The 19,340-nt window shown below is 37.6% G+C and overlaps 1 protein-coding gene across 4 annotated transcripts in view; it reads right to left on the bottom strand.

Annotated features, from left to right (window-relative positions):
• Positions 1-18,948, bottom strand: part of SGCE (sarcoglycan epsilon) — a 71,449-nt gene extending 52,501 nt beyond the window's left edge. Inside the window, exons 1-2 of one of the 4 annotated variants that reach the window (XM_023226660.3) lie at positions 18,729-18,911; positions 7,192-7,253 (exon numbers count right to left, since the gene is read on the bottom strand). Coding sequence is in view for 3 of the 4 variants with exons in the window: in XM_023226657.3 (XP_023082425.2) it covers positions 1,929-2,036; positions 18,729-18,837 (217 nt within the window). In the remaining variant the exon portion in view is untranslated. Of the gene's footprint in view, positions 1-1,928; positions 2,037-7,191; positions 7,254-18,728 lie in introns of all 4 variants that reach the window. The other 3 variants (XM_023226657.3, XM_023226658.3, XM_023226659.3) reach the window with 3 other exon arrangements.
• Positions 18,949-19,340: the final 392 nt, after the last annotated feature.

The following is a 19,340-nucleotide window of genomic DNA, read 5'->3' as shown; positions in this document are numbered from 1 at the left end:
GCAATAAGAGAATGTGATAACCTAAACTCGTTACCTCAGTAGATTCAAGATGGAGTGATCATTTCTATTCTGAAAACTCTAGTTATCTCTAGGGTTCCAAGGAGAAAATCAGTGTGAGGTTCAATGACAGTCTGAAGTTTGAAACAGGAAGAGACTGGCGTCTCTCAGAGATTCTAGATGACACTATATGTCAAGGTCTTGAAATGCATTTCCCTGAGAACAGCACCATAATAGATGACTCTGCTGAGTGTAGCAGCTGTTGAGTTTTTTTTTTTTTTTGGGGGGGGGGGCAAATCAAACAGTGAGAGAGAGGCATGCTCAGAGAGGATAGAAGTTCCAGGGATCAAAGCTAAAGAGAAAAGACTGAAGAAAATGGATGACTGCAATCTAGTAAAAAATGATGTGAAGTCCAGAGGAAGAATCTTCAGAGATTCTAGGTGAGGCACAAGGAACCAGGGCATGTCCCAAGTCCTTTGGAGATGACAGAGCAGAAGCTCAGTGCAGATTGCAACAGTGAAGGACACCGGGGACCCATATCCAGAAAATAGATTAGAAAAAAGGAAGAGTGACTGTGTCAAAGAAGCCAATGGCTCTCAGCTTGCTCAAGAAACCAGCCAGATAAGGGTGTAATCAGGGGTGACTCCCTTGAAGGAACGTGGGAGAATCTTATGGCAATATCTAAAGCGAATATGGGGAAAAGAACTATGAGATCATGGGCCTGTGTCCAGGAACAAGTGCGTCTAGTACTTTTTAAAACAAATTTTTGTGATCTTTTCATGAGAAGTTATTTGTATGAAACTCTATGTATGTTTTCTTACATATCTTAGCAATGAAAATTCCTTAAAAATACACAGGTATTTGTGGGTTTGTTTCAAAGTCGCTTGAGAAAAAATATGCTGGGAAACTTTGTCCCATTGTGAAAGAGATCTGGGGCAAAAAGACTCCAGCTGAAGAATGATTTGGTTCCAGCTATAAAAAAGTTAGTGACACACAACTTCAGAGATGTATGAAGAAAATGAAGTAAGCCAGGAATCAATCCTACAAGTACCCAGCAGGTTTCATCTGGCATTATCATCTTATCACATAAAATTACTGTTCTTTTGAAAACATTTTAACATTACTCTTATTTTTATAGACATTTTGGTTGCTCCAAAGTTAGATAAACTACTATTCTGCTAATGTTCATGAACACATGTAGTTAATATTTTGTGTGAAGGATGATAAAGCCAAAAAATATAAAGAAATATTAAGTGCAAGTTCATAATGGTAATTGATATTTTGAAAACAACTAATATTTTGACTGTTCAGTAATGCCTTTTCTCCCTAATGAAATACATTATTTCAAAAGTCCTGGAATATTGTTGATGGTCACATTTATAGATATGAAGAAAAACTTAAAAGGATCAATCAGTCATTTACAGGTCAAGTCATCTTTCCAATAGAAAACAAGTGCCAACTAAGTAATAGCAAAACATATCAATTTGGTTTTGCAACAAGAATCATCCAAAATTAGCCAAAATATTTTATGATTATTTTTCCAAGGTTACATACATACTGTTTTAAATGATACATGTTAAATACACGTTTTTCAATATTATAAATAACTTGTTATAGTAACTACAGTAGGACAATTTTTATAAGTGGCAAGCTAGTGACTGGATAAAAGGTAGGTTAAAAACATAGGAATGGTTTTTAGTTTTTCTTTAAAAAGGGCAAAGCTATAGCCAAGGAAAAGGACTTGAAAAATAATGGATTAAGAACATAGAGGATCAGAAGTTTTAGCAGATTAGGAAAACAAAATTTTATTTTTCCAGACTAACAACAACAACAACAAAAAGTCACACATGACTAAAAAAGCGAAGAGACTATTGGAAGCAGACATTTAATTGGATCCCGCAAAGGGATTTAGATTTACAACCTAAACTCACCATCTTTCATCCCAGCAGCCATTTTTCTGCTGATAATAAAATTGTTGGCCTGTCTGGTCTTCCAGTTAACTGTTCCATTTATGCCATCAGCACAGCTTAATAAAAAAGCTTTTCAGAATAAAAAAACGTACAAAAAAATGAAATTAATGTCATGTTAAAATGACTATCACAGATCACCTACAATTAACTGGGATCAGATTCCTTCCAGCCCAGCTAACTGTTTAATTCTACGTAGCAAATATTTGTTGTATGTTGACACAAGGAATATGTGGGGATACAAGACAACCAAGGCATAGTTCCTGCCCCTGAAGAAGCTTACAATCTATGGGGATTGGCAATTCATGTACATATACATATATATATGTGTGTATATATACATACACACACACACACATATATATAAAATAAATCATAGTAATTATACACACAAATGGTAGAAAGCATAAGTGCTATAAGAACACTGATGGGGCAGCAATTATCTCTGGCTAGGAATGTTGTGTTAAGTTTAAAGTACCTTTTAAATTCACAGTTGAATTTTCCTCACACTGGCAGCAATGACTAGGATAGGGGTTAAGGAATACCAAATAGGGGCTACTGCAAGAGTGTCAGCAGTCAGGGTAAAGCACAAGGAAACAAAAAGTGGTGCCAATTACAAGACAACATGGAGATAATACTGACAATACTTTTTCAAATTGCTAGGTGTAGGGATAAAAGGAGAATCAAAGATGCCTTTGAAGTTTTTATCTAGAATGACACAGAATAGCAATACATTAGGAACCTCAGAAAAGCCAGTTTCAAGAGAAAGATGATTAATTTGATTCAGGATATGTTAAACTTAGGGTACTAGTTGGACATCTAGGTGAAACGACTTGAGAAGAAGATAATGTAATGGGGCTTCACATACAGATTTAAAGTTCTTCTCCAAAGAAATGATTATTGAAGCTAAAGCCCTAGTGTGATTCCCTGGTAACACATACATCAGGCTCTTACATAGAAAGTGATCTGGAGCAAATATATGTTCCTGTTCTCGACCCATTCATCGATCCTATTTTTCATCATCCAAACTGCCAATCTGCTGTCTACTCCCTGATTTTTCACCCTTACATTTTAGACATGATAGATTTGGGCACAATTTTTTTCTGATTACAATATTGGCTCTCCATCCTATTCTCCATTGGGCTACTTTAGGTAAGTTCCTTGTGGATTCAGTTCAGCCCAAGAACTGCCCAGGGGATTTGTCCTAGCTTCTGTGTGTTTGTTTCGTTTTGTTTGTTGTTGTTGTTGTTTTTGAGATGGAGTCTCACTCTGTTGCCCAGGCTGGTGCACAGTGGCGCGATCTTGGCTCACTGCAACCACCACCTCCTGGGTTCAAGAGATTCTCCGGTCTCAACCTCTGGAGTAGCTAGGACTACAGGTGTGCACCACCATGCCTGGCTAATTTTTGTATTTTTGGTAGAGATGGAGTTTCACCATGTTGGGCAGGCTGGTCTCGAACTCCAGGCCTCAGGTGATCCACCCACTTCGGCCTCCCAAAGTGCTGGGATTACAGGTGTGAGCCACCGCACCCAGCCTGTCCTAGCTTCTGGACCTGGTATGCAGTAAGGAAGAATGCTCAAAAGGAAGAGGGACAGCAAAAGCAAAACAACATATTAATAAATACATTAACATATCAAAAGCAGAGGATGATTCAGCAAAGAAAGAAGAAAGAAGCAGTCACAGAGGTTGAAAAATGAAGTCTAAAGAGTCACATAAGCCAACGGAAGAGATATGTCAAGAAGGAGAGTGTGATCAACATCCTCACTTACTGCAAAAAGGTCAAAGAGGATGAGAGCTTAGAAAAGACTGCTAGATTTGAAAAGTTAGAAGTTACTGGTGACTCCTTGAAAGTGGAATTCCAATAAAGTGGTGAGAGTAGAAGCCAAACTGCAAAAGGTCAAGACATAGATGCAGAAATTACAGTTAATCTTTCAAGAACACTGGTCAGAATAGGGAAACAAAAAGATCAAATGATAGACTGAAGAGTGGCAAGGTGGACAGAAGGTTGGTTATTTTAGTAGGGATGACATATTTTGTATCTAAATAGAGGAAAAGATGTAAGCGGGGAGAAAGAGATTAAGGATAAAGAACAGGAGCGTAACTGATAAGATACAATCCAAGAAAAGGTAGAATGGGTAGGACAAAGCATATGGAAGTAAGGAAAATGCTTTGGGCATGAGAAAGGGAACGGAAAGTGGAGACAGCAACAGTTAGTGGGGTATTGCAAACTTAACTTTAAAGGAAGGAGCTCCCCACCTTACTAAATCAGAGATAAAAGGCGTATTTTCTTTTCAAACTAAATTTCCAGTAAAAATATGAACTTTATGAAAAATCCAACCCTTCAAAATGAGAAATGAATACAATTCAAAACCCAGATTATTATTAGTAGTAGTAGTGGTAGTGCTTTTAGAGATGGGGTCCACTATGTTGCCCAGGCTGGACTAGAACTCCTGGGCTCAAGCAATCATCCTACCTCAGCTTCCCAAGTAGCTAGGACTACAACCACTGCTCAGACCACTGCAACCAGCTAAAACCGAGGTTACTAATTTAATCATTACACATTGGATGATTGCATCAAAATGTCACAGGTGCCCTTTATGTATGTACAATTATTACAGATCCATAATTAAAATTTTAAAAAGTTGTTAAACCCAGGTTATTAAAAACAAACAAAACCTCAGGTGATCATGTCAGTGCTACCTAGGAGTACAAATCAAAATCCACAGCACCCCCCAAAATAAGCTACTTAATTTGCATTCAATTTTAAAAATACATCAAATTAAGAATATTAATTTTATCTACTAAATGACCAATGTTATGATTTCTCTAATAAATGGTTAATTTAATAACTGAAGTTATGTATTTTTAAATCTAGATGAATAATACAGGAGGCATTTCTCAATAATTTAAGCTAAAACAGGATCAGAAATACTAATAGTCTCTTGTGGCAAAATACTCCACCCCCAGTGTCTTCCTGATGGCTGTGTTCCAAAAGCAACATGCTAGTTACATAGGAATCACATAGGCAGCTCCCCCAAAATACATATTCACATGTACCCCCAAAATATACATAGTAAAAAAATTCTGAAACACATATCCATGACTTCACCATGGAGAGTCTAGGTAGGTGGGTTACACAGTTCCATCAGGTAATTCACATACAAAACTGTGAACTCTAGAAGACAGAAGAGCCATTACAGAACCCAAAGAAATATAAACTATTACCTGAGTTACATATGCAACAAATGTAGGGCTAACCTTAGAACTGAAAACCCTACCCATTCCAACCTCCAACTGATTTATAGATACAGCCAATCTGCAAAAACATAGAAGACCTTGCTGGATAGTGGAATATCCCAACTAGAAGGACAAGAAACAGGTGGCCAAATTCTTCTCTACAATGTTCCAAAGAACAATGTATGTGTGGATATGACAAGCAACATTTAGATTTAACTGCTTCCCATCACCACCTCCTGAGCAAGGTGCTTTCACATATACTGTCTAATTCAATCCTTACAAAACCAAATCAACCTATTAATGTGTCTGAAGATTATAGGGGCTTAATCTTAAAGCATAATGAAGTAAATCCTGCAGGCGAGCAGACACTCTATAGAACTCTCCATTTCTCCATGAACTGGGTAGTTACCATAAAGAAAGAACGGGCTGAGTGCCCAGACAGTTTCTCTTTTGTTCCTTCCTTTAGTCTAGCTCAGTGGTTCTCAGACTATGTTGTGCATAAGAATTATTGTTCAGAGTTGTATACACAAAACTACACATATTATACCTTATGGGTGATTTAAAGGATTAACTAGGATAACTGTAGGTCTATGGAATTTTTTCTTACACCCTTGCTTTTAGAATCCAACTAACCCAGCATAAGAATTAACACCACTACATGTCCTTGGCTAGTGAATCAATGCATCATTGCTCATATTTTCCAGGTCCTGTATAAGGGCAGCCTAGTCGGCTTTTACAGGATTCAAAAAGCAAACTGAATTGGTGTCTCAACTGTTTAAACAGAGAGGCAGGGTAGAATAGTTTAAACACAACACACAGACGTTGCTCTATTTCAAGGCCAGCACTGCTTTTGAGCACATTCATTTTTTAAAAGTTTGTATTGATCCATATGAAGTCCTACTTTCACCACAGAAGACTGAAGTCCAATAAATCTCAATAAAAGGATAATGTTTTATGGCTCTACTCCCCAAGCAGTATCACTAAAGGCAAGACACGATGCCACGAATGATGTGCTTAAACCAAGTCCCACATATTGAGGGAGAAACTTTAATAATAGGGAAATAACTATTTATTTTTAATTGTGTGTCCAATATCATGGATCCACTTGACTAACTTCTTGTATAGAAAAGTATTATATTCTGTACATTGACAAGTACAGAGTACTCATTGAAAAAGGCTAGTATTTTAAAGTTTAATTTTCATTAGAAAAGGACCAATGCATTTCTTAATGTGAGAATGAATTTCTCTGGGATGGAAAAATATGACTCAGTATTTAAAATATTTATCCTACCTACAACTTTTCAAGATTAAATCTAATGTGTAAAGATGTGTCAGACTTGTACAGACCGGTTCTTGAACTTCCTCCAAAGACACTGGACTATCCTCAGGAATCCTAAAAGGAAGAGAACACCACTGTGCTCACCAGGTTCATGGTAATCTACATTACAATTACATCTGGGTGTGAGTTTTACTCTGGTTCATAAACACAGAAACAAAGAATCATATGTATCTTGCATTTACATAGGCCCAAGCTAAGAAGGCATTCACACAATTAGCCAGGATATCACTGTACATAATTTAATCATATTTTCAATGTTCCCCCTTTGAAATCATCAAAGCCTAAATTAATCCAAAGGTGGCTGGCATGCCTTCACCTTCCTTAGAAACCATATGACAGTTAAAGTTTGTCTTAAGATTCCATGATTCATTTTGAGTCTTCTAGCAGCATGACTACATTTCATCTGGCCTGGGGCAAACAATCTCTGAAGAGATATTACTGTTACCCAAACCTGAATAATTTGCTGACTGGGGGAGGAGAGGATTGCTATTTAATAAAAGTAATTGAAGAGCTGTGAATAGTGACTGATTGCTGATGAGCTAATCAGAATATCAAGGAATGGAAATAATAAATAATAACTTATTCAGACATCACTGTCCAAGTAAACAGCAGGATATGCCAAATGAAATTTAATCTGATTATCATACTCACCTTAAAACCAAACTGTCAAGTCTTTCTCTGTCCACTACTTCATCTGTCTCTTTCATATTCCACTGTAAGGGGGATGGAAGACTTTGTTTTCAGAAGTTAGTTATATAGCTCACGTGTCCTGCATCCCTTTCCTTCTCTTACCATCCCCATCCAAGTTGCTATGTTGCTCCCTGACCCTCTACATTTTTCTCTTCCCTTCTTTTATGTAATTCTCCTTATTTCTTTTAAAATTGTTTCTTACATCGAAACATTGTTTTTATATTTTTCTCTCTAAAAAGTGTAAGTTCACTATTACTTCTCTTCTTTAGCTACAATGTCTTAAATACTAAGTGCTGGATACTACACTAACGGTTGTATATATATTAACTAATGTAATCCTTACAATGACTATGTGAAGTAGGTAGCATTCACTCTATTTTACAATGAGACTACCAAGTTTAAGAAAATTATGTTAACTTACCCCAGGTCTTATGTTTACTAAGTGGCAGAGTTGAATTTTGAACCCATTTCGTGGCTGACTGCAAAGTCTATGTCATGAACACATCAATACTATCCCCAAATACAGTCATGCATTGCTTAATAATGGTGATACTTTTTGAGAAATGCATTGTTAGGTGATTTTGTTGTTGTGCAATCATAGAATGTACTTACACAAAATGATATATACACATTTTTATTTATATATATTTTTTCATATAGAAAACCAAAGTTCCCATCACCATTACTATGCTATTGCTGTGCAGTGGAAATTAATCTCATGTACTATGGGCACCAAAACAAGAACAAAAACAATTTGTTGAAAGAAGAAAGCTTTAAGTTTTGGAACCTATGAGGAAAAAAAATGGCTTTACTGAGGAGGACTGTCTACCCCAACCTCTGAAAGGAGCTGGGAAAAGATAATCCTAAAAGAAATGTCACAGCAAGGCTTTAAATGAAGAATGCCAAAAGCAGCTAAAAAATTAGATATAAGAGACTTTAGAGTGAAATAAAAAAGAAATGTTACAGCAAGGTTTTAAATGAAGAATGCCAAAAGAAGCTAAAAAATTAGATATAAGAGACTTTAGAGTGAAATAAAACTGTAGTGCAGAAAGGTCGTGTTTAACATCAATGTTTACAGACAGAGTATCTGGGTTCAAATCCTAATTTTTGTCCATTGGACAAGTTACTCAATGTCTCTGCGCCTCATCTGGAATAGAATAGTACCCCTATCAGCGACAAACTGTTGAGTATTAAATGACATAATATATTTAAGAACTTTAGAAGAATGTCTAGCATATAATGATGTCCCCCCAAAATAAAAACTATTATTACATTTACTCTTCATCTATTATGAAGAAAATGTTGGATTTCCTTAAATACAATCATTTTTAAAAATACATCTTCAAATGAAAAAAAAAAAACTATCATCACTACAGGTGGCATTATATAATAATACAGCACTCTCACTTTTTCCACAATCATGACACATGTGAAAAATGATATTCTATAGAAATATATTATAGAGTCAACAGTAGAGGCTACTCAGAGGAGGCGATAGTCATACCAAACTCTACTACATGGTTGCCCAAGGGCTAAAAGGATGGCAACTCAGCCAGTCCTCATTCTCTGCACTCAGCCAAGTTGAGGGCTGCAGTTTAACCCTTTTGAGGGAAGCCTGATGTAATAAGATATGAATTACATTGATATTTATATTCTGACTCTCATAAGCTTTTAGATATTTATTTAGAGGAAACAATGCAACAAAAGCAAAAAGTTATGTGTGAGCAAGACTCAACTGCATTAACCACAATATCAAAATTGAGTGGAAAGTTAAACGTTCAATATAAGAAGTGTTGGTTTGACAGAATAGTTAATGGAGAAGGGAAAGTTCTTCACTTCTCTTGGTATTTTCTGCTCCTTTGCTCAACTAGCCAGAGAAGATAAGTTTGGGTTTCCACTCATGGGAACAGTACTATATCTCAGATGAAACAGGAACACCAGTGGGAACTTTAACAAAAACAATGCATATAAGCAACAGTTACATGCACCATTACAATTTAATGTCCTTATTTGCACAATGTTGGACTATTGTGAAAATAATACAATTAGTGAAAAACAGAATAAATATAAAAAACAGTATAAAGGCAATGTAAAATCTAGTGTAATAGTGCAATCTAGTGGAAAAGGATTAAAAAGCCAAGTGCAGGAGCTGTTGGGTTAGGGATATAAAGCTGCAGGAAAAATTTCTGTTCACAATAAAAAATACAACAACACTCACATGATCTTTCCAACTAAGTAACCTCTAAAGAAGAAATATTCTCATATTGGATGTTTGCTTTAAATTGTTATTAATTTTCTTAATTATAAAAATCCATACATTCTCATTGTACTATGATACATTCCAATAGTATAACCAGGAAGATACAAAATATAAACGTTCTCTCTCATATCCCTGTTGCCATCCCACCAATGTCACTGCCTAGCGTATCTACTCTTAATCGTCTTGGCATCTTTCCATATTCTATGTGTGTACACACAAAACACATACCATGCTCTTTTTTGCATAATACGATCACATTTTTTCACTTAGAATATATCTTGAACATGTTTACATGATAGCACATTTTAAGGCTACATTGTTTTCTGCTATGTGTCTCAATCATAATTTATTTATCATCACCTCAAACTAAGCTTGTCCAAACTAGGACCCATAATCTTTCCCTTAAAAACTGATCCTATTCGAGCCTTCTTCATCCTGTGTGTGGAACCACCATCTGTCCTCACGTAGATGACAGAAATCTGGAAATCATCCTTGCAATCTTCTCCTGACAAACTTAGCACCAAATTCAATGCAACACTCACTCCTGTTGTTTTTTACCCCCTAAAATATTTCTCCTATCTTCATCTCCCCATCACCACCCTAGCCCACAAGGCCATCATCTCTATCTTCAATTACTAAAGCAGCCTAACTAGTCTACAACTAGCTCTTCTGACCCCTCCAACCTTTTCCTCACAAACAGCTAAAGTGCTCTTTTTGAAATGCAGATCTGATCATGTCCTGGTTAAATCCCTGCAAAGATTTTCCCATTGCTCTTAGTATAAAGATTAAACCCTTTAAGGCTGTCTACCAGGTTCTGCAAAATTTGTTCCTTGATCTCACTAGCCTCATTTAACATTGTGCTCACCCTTCTCTTTCTGTTCCAACTCCACCATACGTCTTTTAGCACTTTCTGTTTACCATATTAAACCTGCCCCAGGGCCTCTACAGAGGTCTTCCTTTTACCTCAAATATACCGTCCTTCCTTACTAATATTTACTCATCCTTAAGATCTGAGTGCTTCCTTGGAAAAGCCTTCCTTAAACCCCTTATCTGGGCAAATCCTCTACTTACAAGTTCTAGTCATGTTTGTAGCACTTACCATAGTTTTAAGGGCACATTTATATGTGTAAATGTTTGATTAATCAAATAATCTTGAAAAAAAAATCCCTGTTCTTTGTCAACCCCACTAGTGTAAAAAGTTCCACAATAGCTGAGCTGTGTATTCCCCAGCATCCAGCATGGGGTCTCAAAACTAGTCAACACTCAAAAAAATTAATGAATAAAGGAATTACTGGCCAGGTGTGGTGGCTCACAACTGTAATCCCAACACTTTGGGAGGCCAAGGTGGGAGGATCACCTGAGGTCAGGAGTTCAAGACCAGCCTGGCCAACATGGTGAAACCCTGTCTCTACTAAAAATACAAAAAATTAGCTGGACCTGGTGGCGGGTGCCTGTAATCCCAGCTACTTGAAAGGCTGAGGAAGGAGAATCGCTTGAACCCGGGAGGCGGAGGTTGCAGTGAGCCAAGACCACATCATTGTACTCCAGCCTGGGTAACAAGGACAAAACTGTCTCAAAAAAAAAAAAAAGAATTACGAATTAGTAAAGATAACCAGGATTTTTTCTAGTTTTTTTCATTATGATTATCAATACTATAATAAAAATCCTTATCTGTATCTTTGAGCACCTTCACCATTATATCTGTAAGCTAGACTTCTAGCAGTAAAATGGTTAGACAAAAAATAATGTACATTTCAAATTCTGATAAGCACGTGTAGTAATCTGTTCTGTTTCTACTTCTGCAGTACTGGTATTTCATGAGAATCAATCCTGTAACTACAGAAAATGAAAGATGTTAAAAGTGCTACACTGATTAACTATTTCATAGAAGAGAAAAGCCAATGTCATTTTACTGCACAGCAAGAAACATGAATTTGCTAAGAAGGAGAAATAAAAAACCTCAGTGCTATTTTTTCTCTTATTTTGCTTTCCAGGGTAAAAGAGCAACTATCCTTCTATGCATACTGCTGAAGAAATAGGTAACAAATATTCCACTTTAACTGCTGTAAGAAAATTACTGTGATCCCTTCTTTCAAATTTGCACTGAACCCCAAATCTCCATAATAATCCAAGTGGTGACCAGACAAATGAGTGAAAAGCTAAAGAATGGGAAAGAATTTATACCAGACTGCCTAACTCCTATACATTTTTTAAATGAGCGGCTTCATTTATCAGAAAAGAAAGTCTGCGTACATGTCACAACAGATGCCGTGGCGATTCCCGTGGTACAGGATGCCAAAGATCCATTCCAAAAAATTGATTAGTCTAAGACAATTAAATACAAAGTGAAATGTGCTAAACACGAGAGGTTTTTAAATAATAAAATCCACTTAAACTGCTATTGCATAAACATTGCATAAAAACTCTTAGATGAAGATACAAAAAAAGAAAAAATTCTACCAAAGAGTGACCAAAGAAGAAAACAGCACTGTAGCTTTTACTAACATATTGTTTCCAAGAATATAACAATAATCATGCCAGCAACTAATGTTTCGAGGCTACCTATTTATTTCCTAAGGTAACGTCTTTAAATTTTAAAATGTAAACACGGGATTATTACTTCCAAAGCAGGGGAGCCGGAGCCAGAGCCAGCAAGCACTGCATTCAAGGAATTACAAGTAGCCGCCTGTAGACCAGCTGAGCGTTGACAAGCCAGAAACTCATCTTTGAGCTTTTCTGTCTTGGAAATATGAACTCAGCCCAAGAACGCCCGTGGCATCTTCAACAACAGGGATGCAAGCCATTGCAAATTGCTGTTTGCACTATTACAATCCCACAAAAGTGCACAAGGCCCTTTTATAAAAGAGAGAATAAGGAAAAGAGAAAGTTGTTCAACATTAGAAATATACTTCATACAGTCAGAGTGAAAGTGACTGCATTTCTGACCTAACAACTGGAGTGGAGGAGAAAGTTCTAAGTGTGAGGCAGAAGTGAAAGCTGCAGGGAAAAGTTAGAAAATATGACAGAAGAATTTTTCTATCATTCCTTCACCTCTCTCTTTGGACTTCTTAATATGCATGAACTAGAAACTCCAGGGTATAAAAATAGCTTCTGTGAATCCAAAACTACTCACAAAAGGGGTCCTGTAAGGAAGTCTTATGTACTCCACAAATTCATTTTAAGAAATCGTATTTTCAAAGTTTGATATAGTAACCAAAATAAACAATCAATAGGCAGATCACCATACAGGAAAGAAAAATCTGCCTCAAGACATGTTTGAGATACTAAGAATGTGCCCTTAAGCCAGGCAGAAACCAGGCTAACCTGAAACGGACAGAAGTTAAAAACATTTGATAAAAATATTTTATTTTGCTATGTAAAAGCTAAAAATTTTAACTGTTAAATTTTGTAGGGAGATATATCACAAGGGAGGGGAGGTTGCAGAACGGACCCTATTTCCCTCTGGAGAAGTGGCAGCTGAGCCCCAGCAGCCAGCCTGCCCCCTCTAGCCCTAGGTACCCTCAGCATCCACGGTCACTCAGCCCCAGTAGCCTGCTCGGACAGAGCAAGAAATTCCAGGAAAGAGTAATTCTAGGAAGCAAATTAAGCAAGTTAAGACACTTTGCAGGGGGAAAAGGAATCTTTCATTTTCTTCTCAGGTTTTCATGTTTGAAATAGAATGGGAGAGATAGCAGGGTGTGTGTTAAATTACCCTGTTGCAGCTATTTTCAAGCTAGAAGAAATGAACTTGCAACACACAGGGCTATTTAGACAGTTTATCAGAAAAAATAAAATGTTCTCATCACAAATATCTTTCAGGTCTACACTAAAATGTTATCATGGCCTTCAAGTTAAATATTTATTGCAAGAAAGGTGAATATTTCTGATATTTAAAGAACAGAATAAATAAAGTTGATTGTTTTGTTGAGTTGCAATGTTAGGAAGGCCTCATGTTGAAATCTATCTGTACCTTTAACCCACCAATGCTAGTTCTACTTTCCGAAGCAAACATCAGAGAGTTCATGTTGACTGTTTCGTCTTATCAAGTTAAACACTTCCAGATCCTGTGAAGATACCTCCCATGACAGGATTGCCAGACCCTTCAACATCCCCATCGACTGCTCTGGAAGTGGTCTAATTTGTCAAAATCTCTCTTTAAATGTGACAGCCAGAAATGGACACAGTACTACAGGTGTGGTTGATTAGAGCATGGTACTATTAATGTTTGTGACATATGGACACTATACTACTACCAGAAGCTAACTAATTCTTTTTCTTTTGCAACCACATCATGCCACTGGTTCATATTAACCTTCATTTTCCTAAAGAACTGTCAGCATACAAAGTCATTTCCATACTTTCATACCAATAAATTACGATGCATTTACTACTATAAAATATTCTTTGCTTTCAGCACAGCATTGCAGCCAACTTAAAAACCATGTTAACTCTAAATTGTTATCAATTTCTAACAGCTATCCCTTTTCAATTCATCCTTGGATTTTAAAGCAAGCCTCCTAGATCTTCATCAAACTCATTCATACAAACGCTGAGGAAGAGAAAACTCAGGGCAAAGGCTTATGATCCTTAACCAGGGATAATACCCTGAACCAAACCCAAGAACACATACACCTCGCCGGTGCTGGTTCAGTCTGCCTCCCGCTCACACAGCAATACTGCTAATTAATCTGCACACCACCTCATACACAAGAACATCCTGTATCCTTGACAAATGCTTTGCAGAAAGCAGGATTAACTTACCTTTCAAAACAAAGTGTAAGAAATCTATACATATTAAAATTGTAATTATATAAAAATATTTATGTATACAGAACAAAGACTAGAAGGGATACAACATCAATGGAAATGGTTGTTCCAGTGTCATGCTGTGGAAACTGGAGGTTTGTTTTTTACTTAATACTGTCTTTAATATGGTTACATTGTGTACAAAATTTAAAACACTGGGAATTATGAAGAGAGAATTTGGCTTGGAAGCAATCCATGTGAAACAGCATTTAAGAGCATTGAGACTCTATCTGATCCTATCAACATGAAAACTTGAATCAGAAACATTCATTGGAAAAGACTTGTTGATAACTAGAAACATTGGCTTTTTCTTCTTCATTTTTTTTTTTTTTTTTGGTTGTTTGTTTCTTGTACTGCTACTTTAGGCTTAATATTTCTGGAAATCAGGGAGATAACAGACTGAAGAACTGGATTCTGAAGTTTAGAAAAAGCCTAAATAGAGTGTGTGTTAGTCTATGTATGCCCCTCACATATGTCTGTCTGTCTGTCTGTCTGACTCTGCTGGGGAGGTTGAGAGGGATAGAAAGAAAACAGTCATCATATTGACATTTCTGTGAAGCTCTGGACTAAAATGGAGTGAAGTGTAAAAGCGATCTCCCCTCCAGCCCAAGAATTTCTAACGAACACATAAACCCATATCATCAATTCCCCTAGAGTCATTTCTTTACACCGCGGGTAGGAAATAAGTGTTAGAATATGCATTTAGGTGTTTAGAGAATATGGAAGGGTGAATTTTAAGGAAAGGATTCGGGTAGAGTATGGAAAATTAGCAAAAAAGAAAAAGGAAGAAGGTGGGTGGGTATTTTGGAGACAATGTGATCTATAAATACTGCACTTATTAGAATAAGAAACAATCTGAATATTTGACTTGGGAATTTGTTTTAACAAGTCAGGATTTCTTCACTGCTTCCATATTTTGTGTACTGCATGATTTTCACCAGTGGAAAACTAGTGTTGGAAACTGGATACATGTTATCTTTATTTCTTTGAAGTTGTCTCTAACCAGTTTTTTCTGGTGCTATCCCTTATTTTCAATGTCTGTGAGACAAGTGAAAATGCCACTTTGCTTAGAAATGCAATTTGTCCACCATACTATAGGTTAAGTAAAATACAAGAAGCAAATCAACAGCTTTTAGATTTATGGCAAACTGTTGTAAAAATGGATAAAATGTTCAATACAAAGTCCACTTACTCTTTGACAACTGGAAATTCTACTTTGCTTAGAAATAAATTTTCCCTACCATACTAGAACTTAAGCCAAATACAGGTGGTAAGTCAGCAGGTTCGTAAATCCATAGCAATTGTCATTAAAAATGAATAAGTTGTCCAAATAGAAAGTCCAGTTATTATTTGACAACTGAAAAATTTAACTTCGCTTAGAAATATATTTTCTCTATCATATTAGAAATTAAGCCAAATACATGTGATAAGTCAGCAGATTCACAGATCTATAGCAAATTGTCATTAAAAAGGGGTAAAATGTCCAAACAGAAAAAGTGCAATTACTCTTTCACGAGTGAAAATTCCAGTTGGTTTTGAAATAGTTTTTCTAAAACCCTAGAACTTAAGCTAAATACATAAGGTAAATTCAACAGCTTTATAAATACATGGCAAATTTTCATTAAATGAGTAAAATATCCAAAGAGAAAGTCTAGTTATTATCTAACAAGTGAAAATCCCACTTTGTTTTGAAATACAATTTTCTTACCCTACTAGAAGTTAAATATAGGTGTTAAATCAACAGCTTCATAGATCTACAGCAAACTCTCATAAAAATAGATAAAATGTCTAAATACAAAGCCCAGGTATTATTTGATAAAATAAATAATATGCATTAACTCCTCTTTGCTGTATATGCAACCCTGTGCAAAATGGGCAGAAATAGTCAACACCAGGAATAAATATCTGAGAAAATCCAAAATTCACGTAGATATTAAATATCCAAAATATGTTTAAAGTTCTTATCTATTAATTTTATTTTATTTTTGGTTTTGAAAGTTTTTGTTGTTCTAGACAACACAAAAATGTTGCCTAAAGTATTGCTCTATTAATGTTATCTTTCTGTTTTATTTTTAATATTGTTTTGTTTTTTGGATACCAAAAAGATTTTATCTAAATCACTTATTTATTGATGCTGTTTTTTCCCTTAGAAAATTCTATTTCTAAGCAAAGTGAAAATATTTTCATATGTAGAAGAATAAAAAAACTATAATATGTTAGAAACAGTGAGACCAGAGAAAATTCTTCTCAGTTTTCTGGTTTTAAATATTTATGTACTAACGTTGTTCATTTAAAATTTTAATTAAAAAGTTAGTTAATATTATTTCCTTGAAAGAAAGCTCTGCAAACTTAATGTTATTTAACATTTAAAGGCTCTTTGGAAAGAAAATAATCGAAAAGAATTAATTTGATCTTCTTTTTAACATTTAGAAAGTATCTGCAATCCTATGAAAAATATTTACGGTATAGATACCTATATATGCATAGAGAACGTCTGAAAAAGCAGACTCTATAATGTTTACTGGTGTTATTGCAGGGTGAAGAGGTTACAGGTGACCTTTTCTTCTTTAGAGTTTTCTAAGGTTTTCTCTCCTGAATTTTGTACAATGACCTGAAATTACTTTTATTATAGTAAAGTACTAATTACGTTTTTTTAAAAAGTCTTGGTTAACATTTTGAAAAGAAAAAATCAAATTGGTTCGAACTTGTTCAAACTTTTAAAGTCTTAAGATGGAGTTTTGAACTTTAATTTTTCCTACTTTTCATCTATACTGGTTTTAAATCTCAATTTTTAGAAAAATAATGTCTCAGTTAACTAGGTGAAGTAACTTTCGAATTTAAACAAATAAAACTGCTAAGAATTTGACAGCGGTCATCAGAACAGTACTCTACCAAGCATAAGAAATCCTGGAATTATTCTATCTTGCAGAAGAGAGTGAACATCCTAAAGATTAAATTAAAAGGCACTTCTAAAAAGTGTAATTGGGTTCACCCAACTTCCTACGAAAATGTCTTTGTTAAAAAGCTGCATTTCATTCATTCATATTCCGGATAGTGGATATTTTATCTCTAATGAAAAGTAAAATCTCAGGAAATGGGCTACAGTTTTGTTTATTCCTAGAAAGGCTCGCTTTTAAAGTGTGGTGTCTGCAACGTTGTTAGGACAATAAGTCAAATTCTTATTGATCCTCCAAGTATAAAATAATCCGTAGCAATGTTACTAAAATGTGCTCAATTTTGCTCTTCAAATACGAAAGAGTTTCATCTGTGTTTCAGAAACCTAACTCAGCTGTAGACAATTTGGTTTTCCCTTTTAACTTAAATTTGTTTTACTAAGATCATCAACAAATTGTCAGTTTCCCAAGCGCCTAACACTGAGGCGCTTAGATGGGAACCTGCGTTAAGATTTTATTTAGCATCCTTCCTCATCAGTACTTTAGCGTCTTATCAGCCACTGCAATTTTCCTTGACTATCAACATATAAAATATATATGTTGATAGTACAAATGCACGCAAATATTTGTGGCCGAATCTCGGCAACCCGCTGGAAAGGATTAAACGTGCGGTTGCCGTGACTAAACGCATTCATTCACCCTACAAGATTTAGGAAAATGTAACCTTGCAGGGGAAGCAAGATCTCTTTGTAAACCTCGTAATCGCCACCAAAAGTCCGTAGCTGGGAGCCTCCGAAGCCCGCCAAACACATTGGAAGCATCCACAGCTGTTTTAAATTGGTTTTGGTTTCTGGAAATAGCGCACTTGGTGCGGCAGCATCTCTGGCCTCCAGCCGGCGTTAACCCTGACCTGAACGCCCTGTGTAGTTCCCAGCATTTCAGGATTCCGCTTCCCTGCTCCGTAAAACCGAAGAAAACCGAGATTTCCGCCACCGAGAAATGGACTTAGCAAGAGGGGGAAATTCGGTGTTTTAAATGTCAAATTTTTGTGTTCTCTATCATGATCAAGAAAAGGAGAAAAGATGTGTTTGTGTAGCGGGGACGCAGCTTGATACCCATTTCCTTTGGCTCGCATCCCGGCCGCAGAGCCCAATCGCGGGGAAACGGCCCCCCCAGAAAAACAGGCAACGACCCCCAGCTCTTTGCTGCAGGGATCGGGAGAGGACTACCCTGGGGCTGGGCGGGGAGGGGGATGTTGGGAACAGGAATTGGAGATGGAATTTCTGCGCCCGCAGAGCAGGGAGGGGCCCGCGGGGGCGCGGAGAGGAAAAAAGGCCAGGGGTCAAGCCTGGGAAGAGAGAAGCTGGGCCGGGAAAGTGGGGTACAGGGTGTACTGAAAGAGGGGTACGGTGGGGTCCGGGACAGAAAGAGCGGCTGGCGCCCAAAGGGCGCGCCCAGGCGCCCGGAACCCGAGCGGGGGAGGGGGAGGCGGCGGCCTGTTGGCCCCGGGACTTCCACGTCGCGCGCAGGCCACTAACCTGTCAGCAAGAATGTGCCAGTGGTCGCGGGGCTCATCCTGCGTGTCCCCCGACCCTGTCCCGTCCAAGCACAGGGGTCTCCCAGCTCCCACCACCGGGGCAATTGCATTCTTGGCCTGGCTAGGCCGTCCGTCCTCGATTCTCCCCTCCCCTCCCTTTCTTCTTCCCTCCCAGCTTGGCCAGTTCAGCATCAGCATCCCGCACCCCCTCGGTAATCCCGTACTCCCTCTAGCGGCGGGCCACTGTAGTGTAGCCACCGCCCCCACCCCCATCCCCCATCCCCCGCACCCCCTCCACCCCCTAGCCCGCGGAGCACGCTGGGATTTGGCGCCCCCCTCCTCGGTGCAACCTATATAAGGCTCGCAGTCTGCGCTCTTGGTACACGCGCTTCAACTTCGGTTGGCGTGTGTCGAAGAAACCTGACTGCGCCCTGAGGAGAACAGCGGAGAAGGTCCACCAAGCCTGGCGAAAGGTCCACTGAGCGGGCTGTCGTCCGGAGCCACTCCGGGCTGCGGAGCACCCAGTGGAGACCGCGCCTGGCTCAGGTGTGGGACCCCATCCTTCCTGCCTTCGCAGAGGAGTCCTCGCGTGGTGAGTATGCGGTGAGGACGT

This window comes from Piliocolobus tephrosceles, chromosome 8 (genome assembly GCF_002776525.5).
Source record: "Piliocolobus tephrosceles isolate RC106 chromosome 8, ASM277652v3, whole genome shotgun sequence".
NCBI lineage: Eukaryota > Metazoa > Chordata > Mammalia > Primates > Cercopithecidae > Piliocolobus > Piliocolobus tephrosceles.
This window is presented reverse-complemented; position numbering and strand designations above follow the sequence as displayed.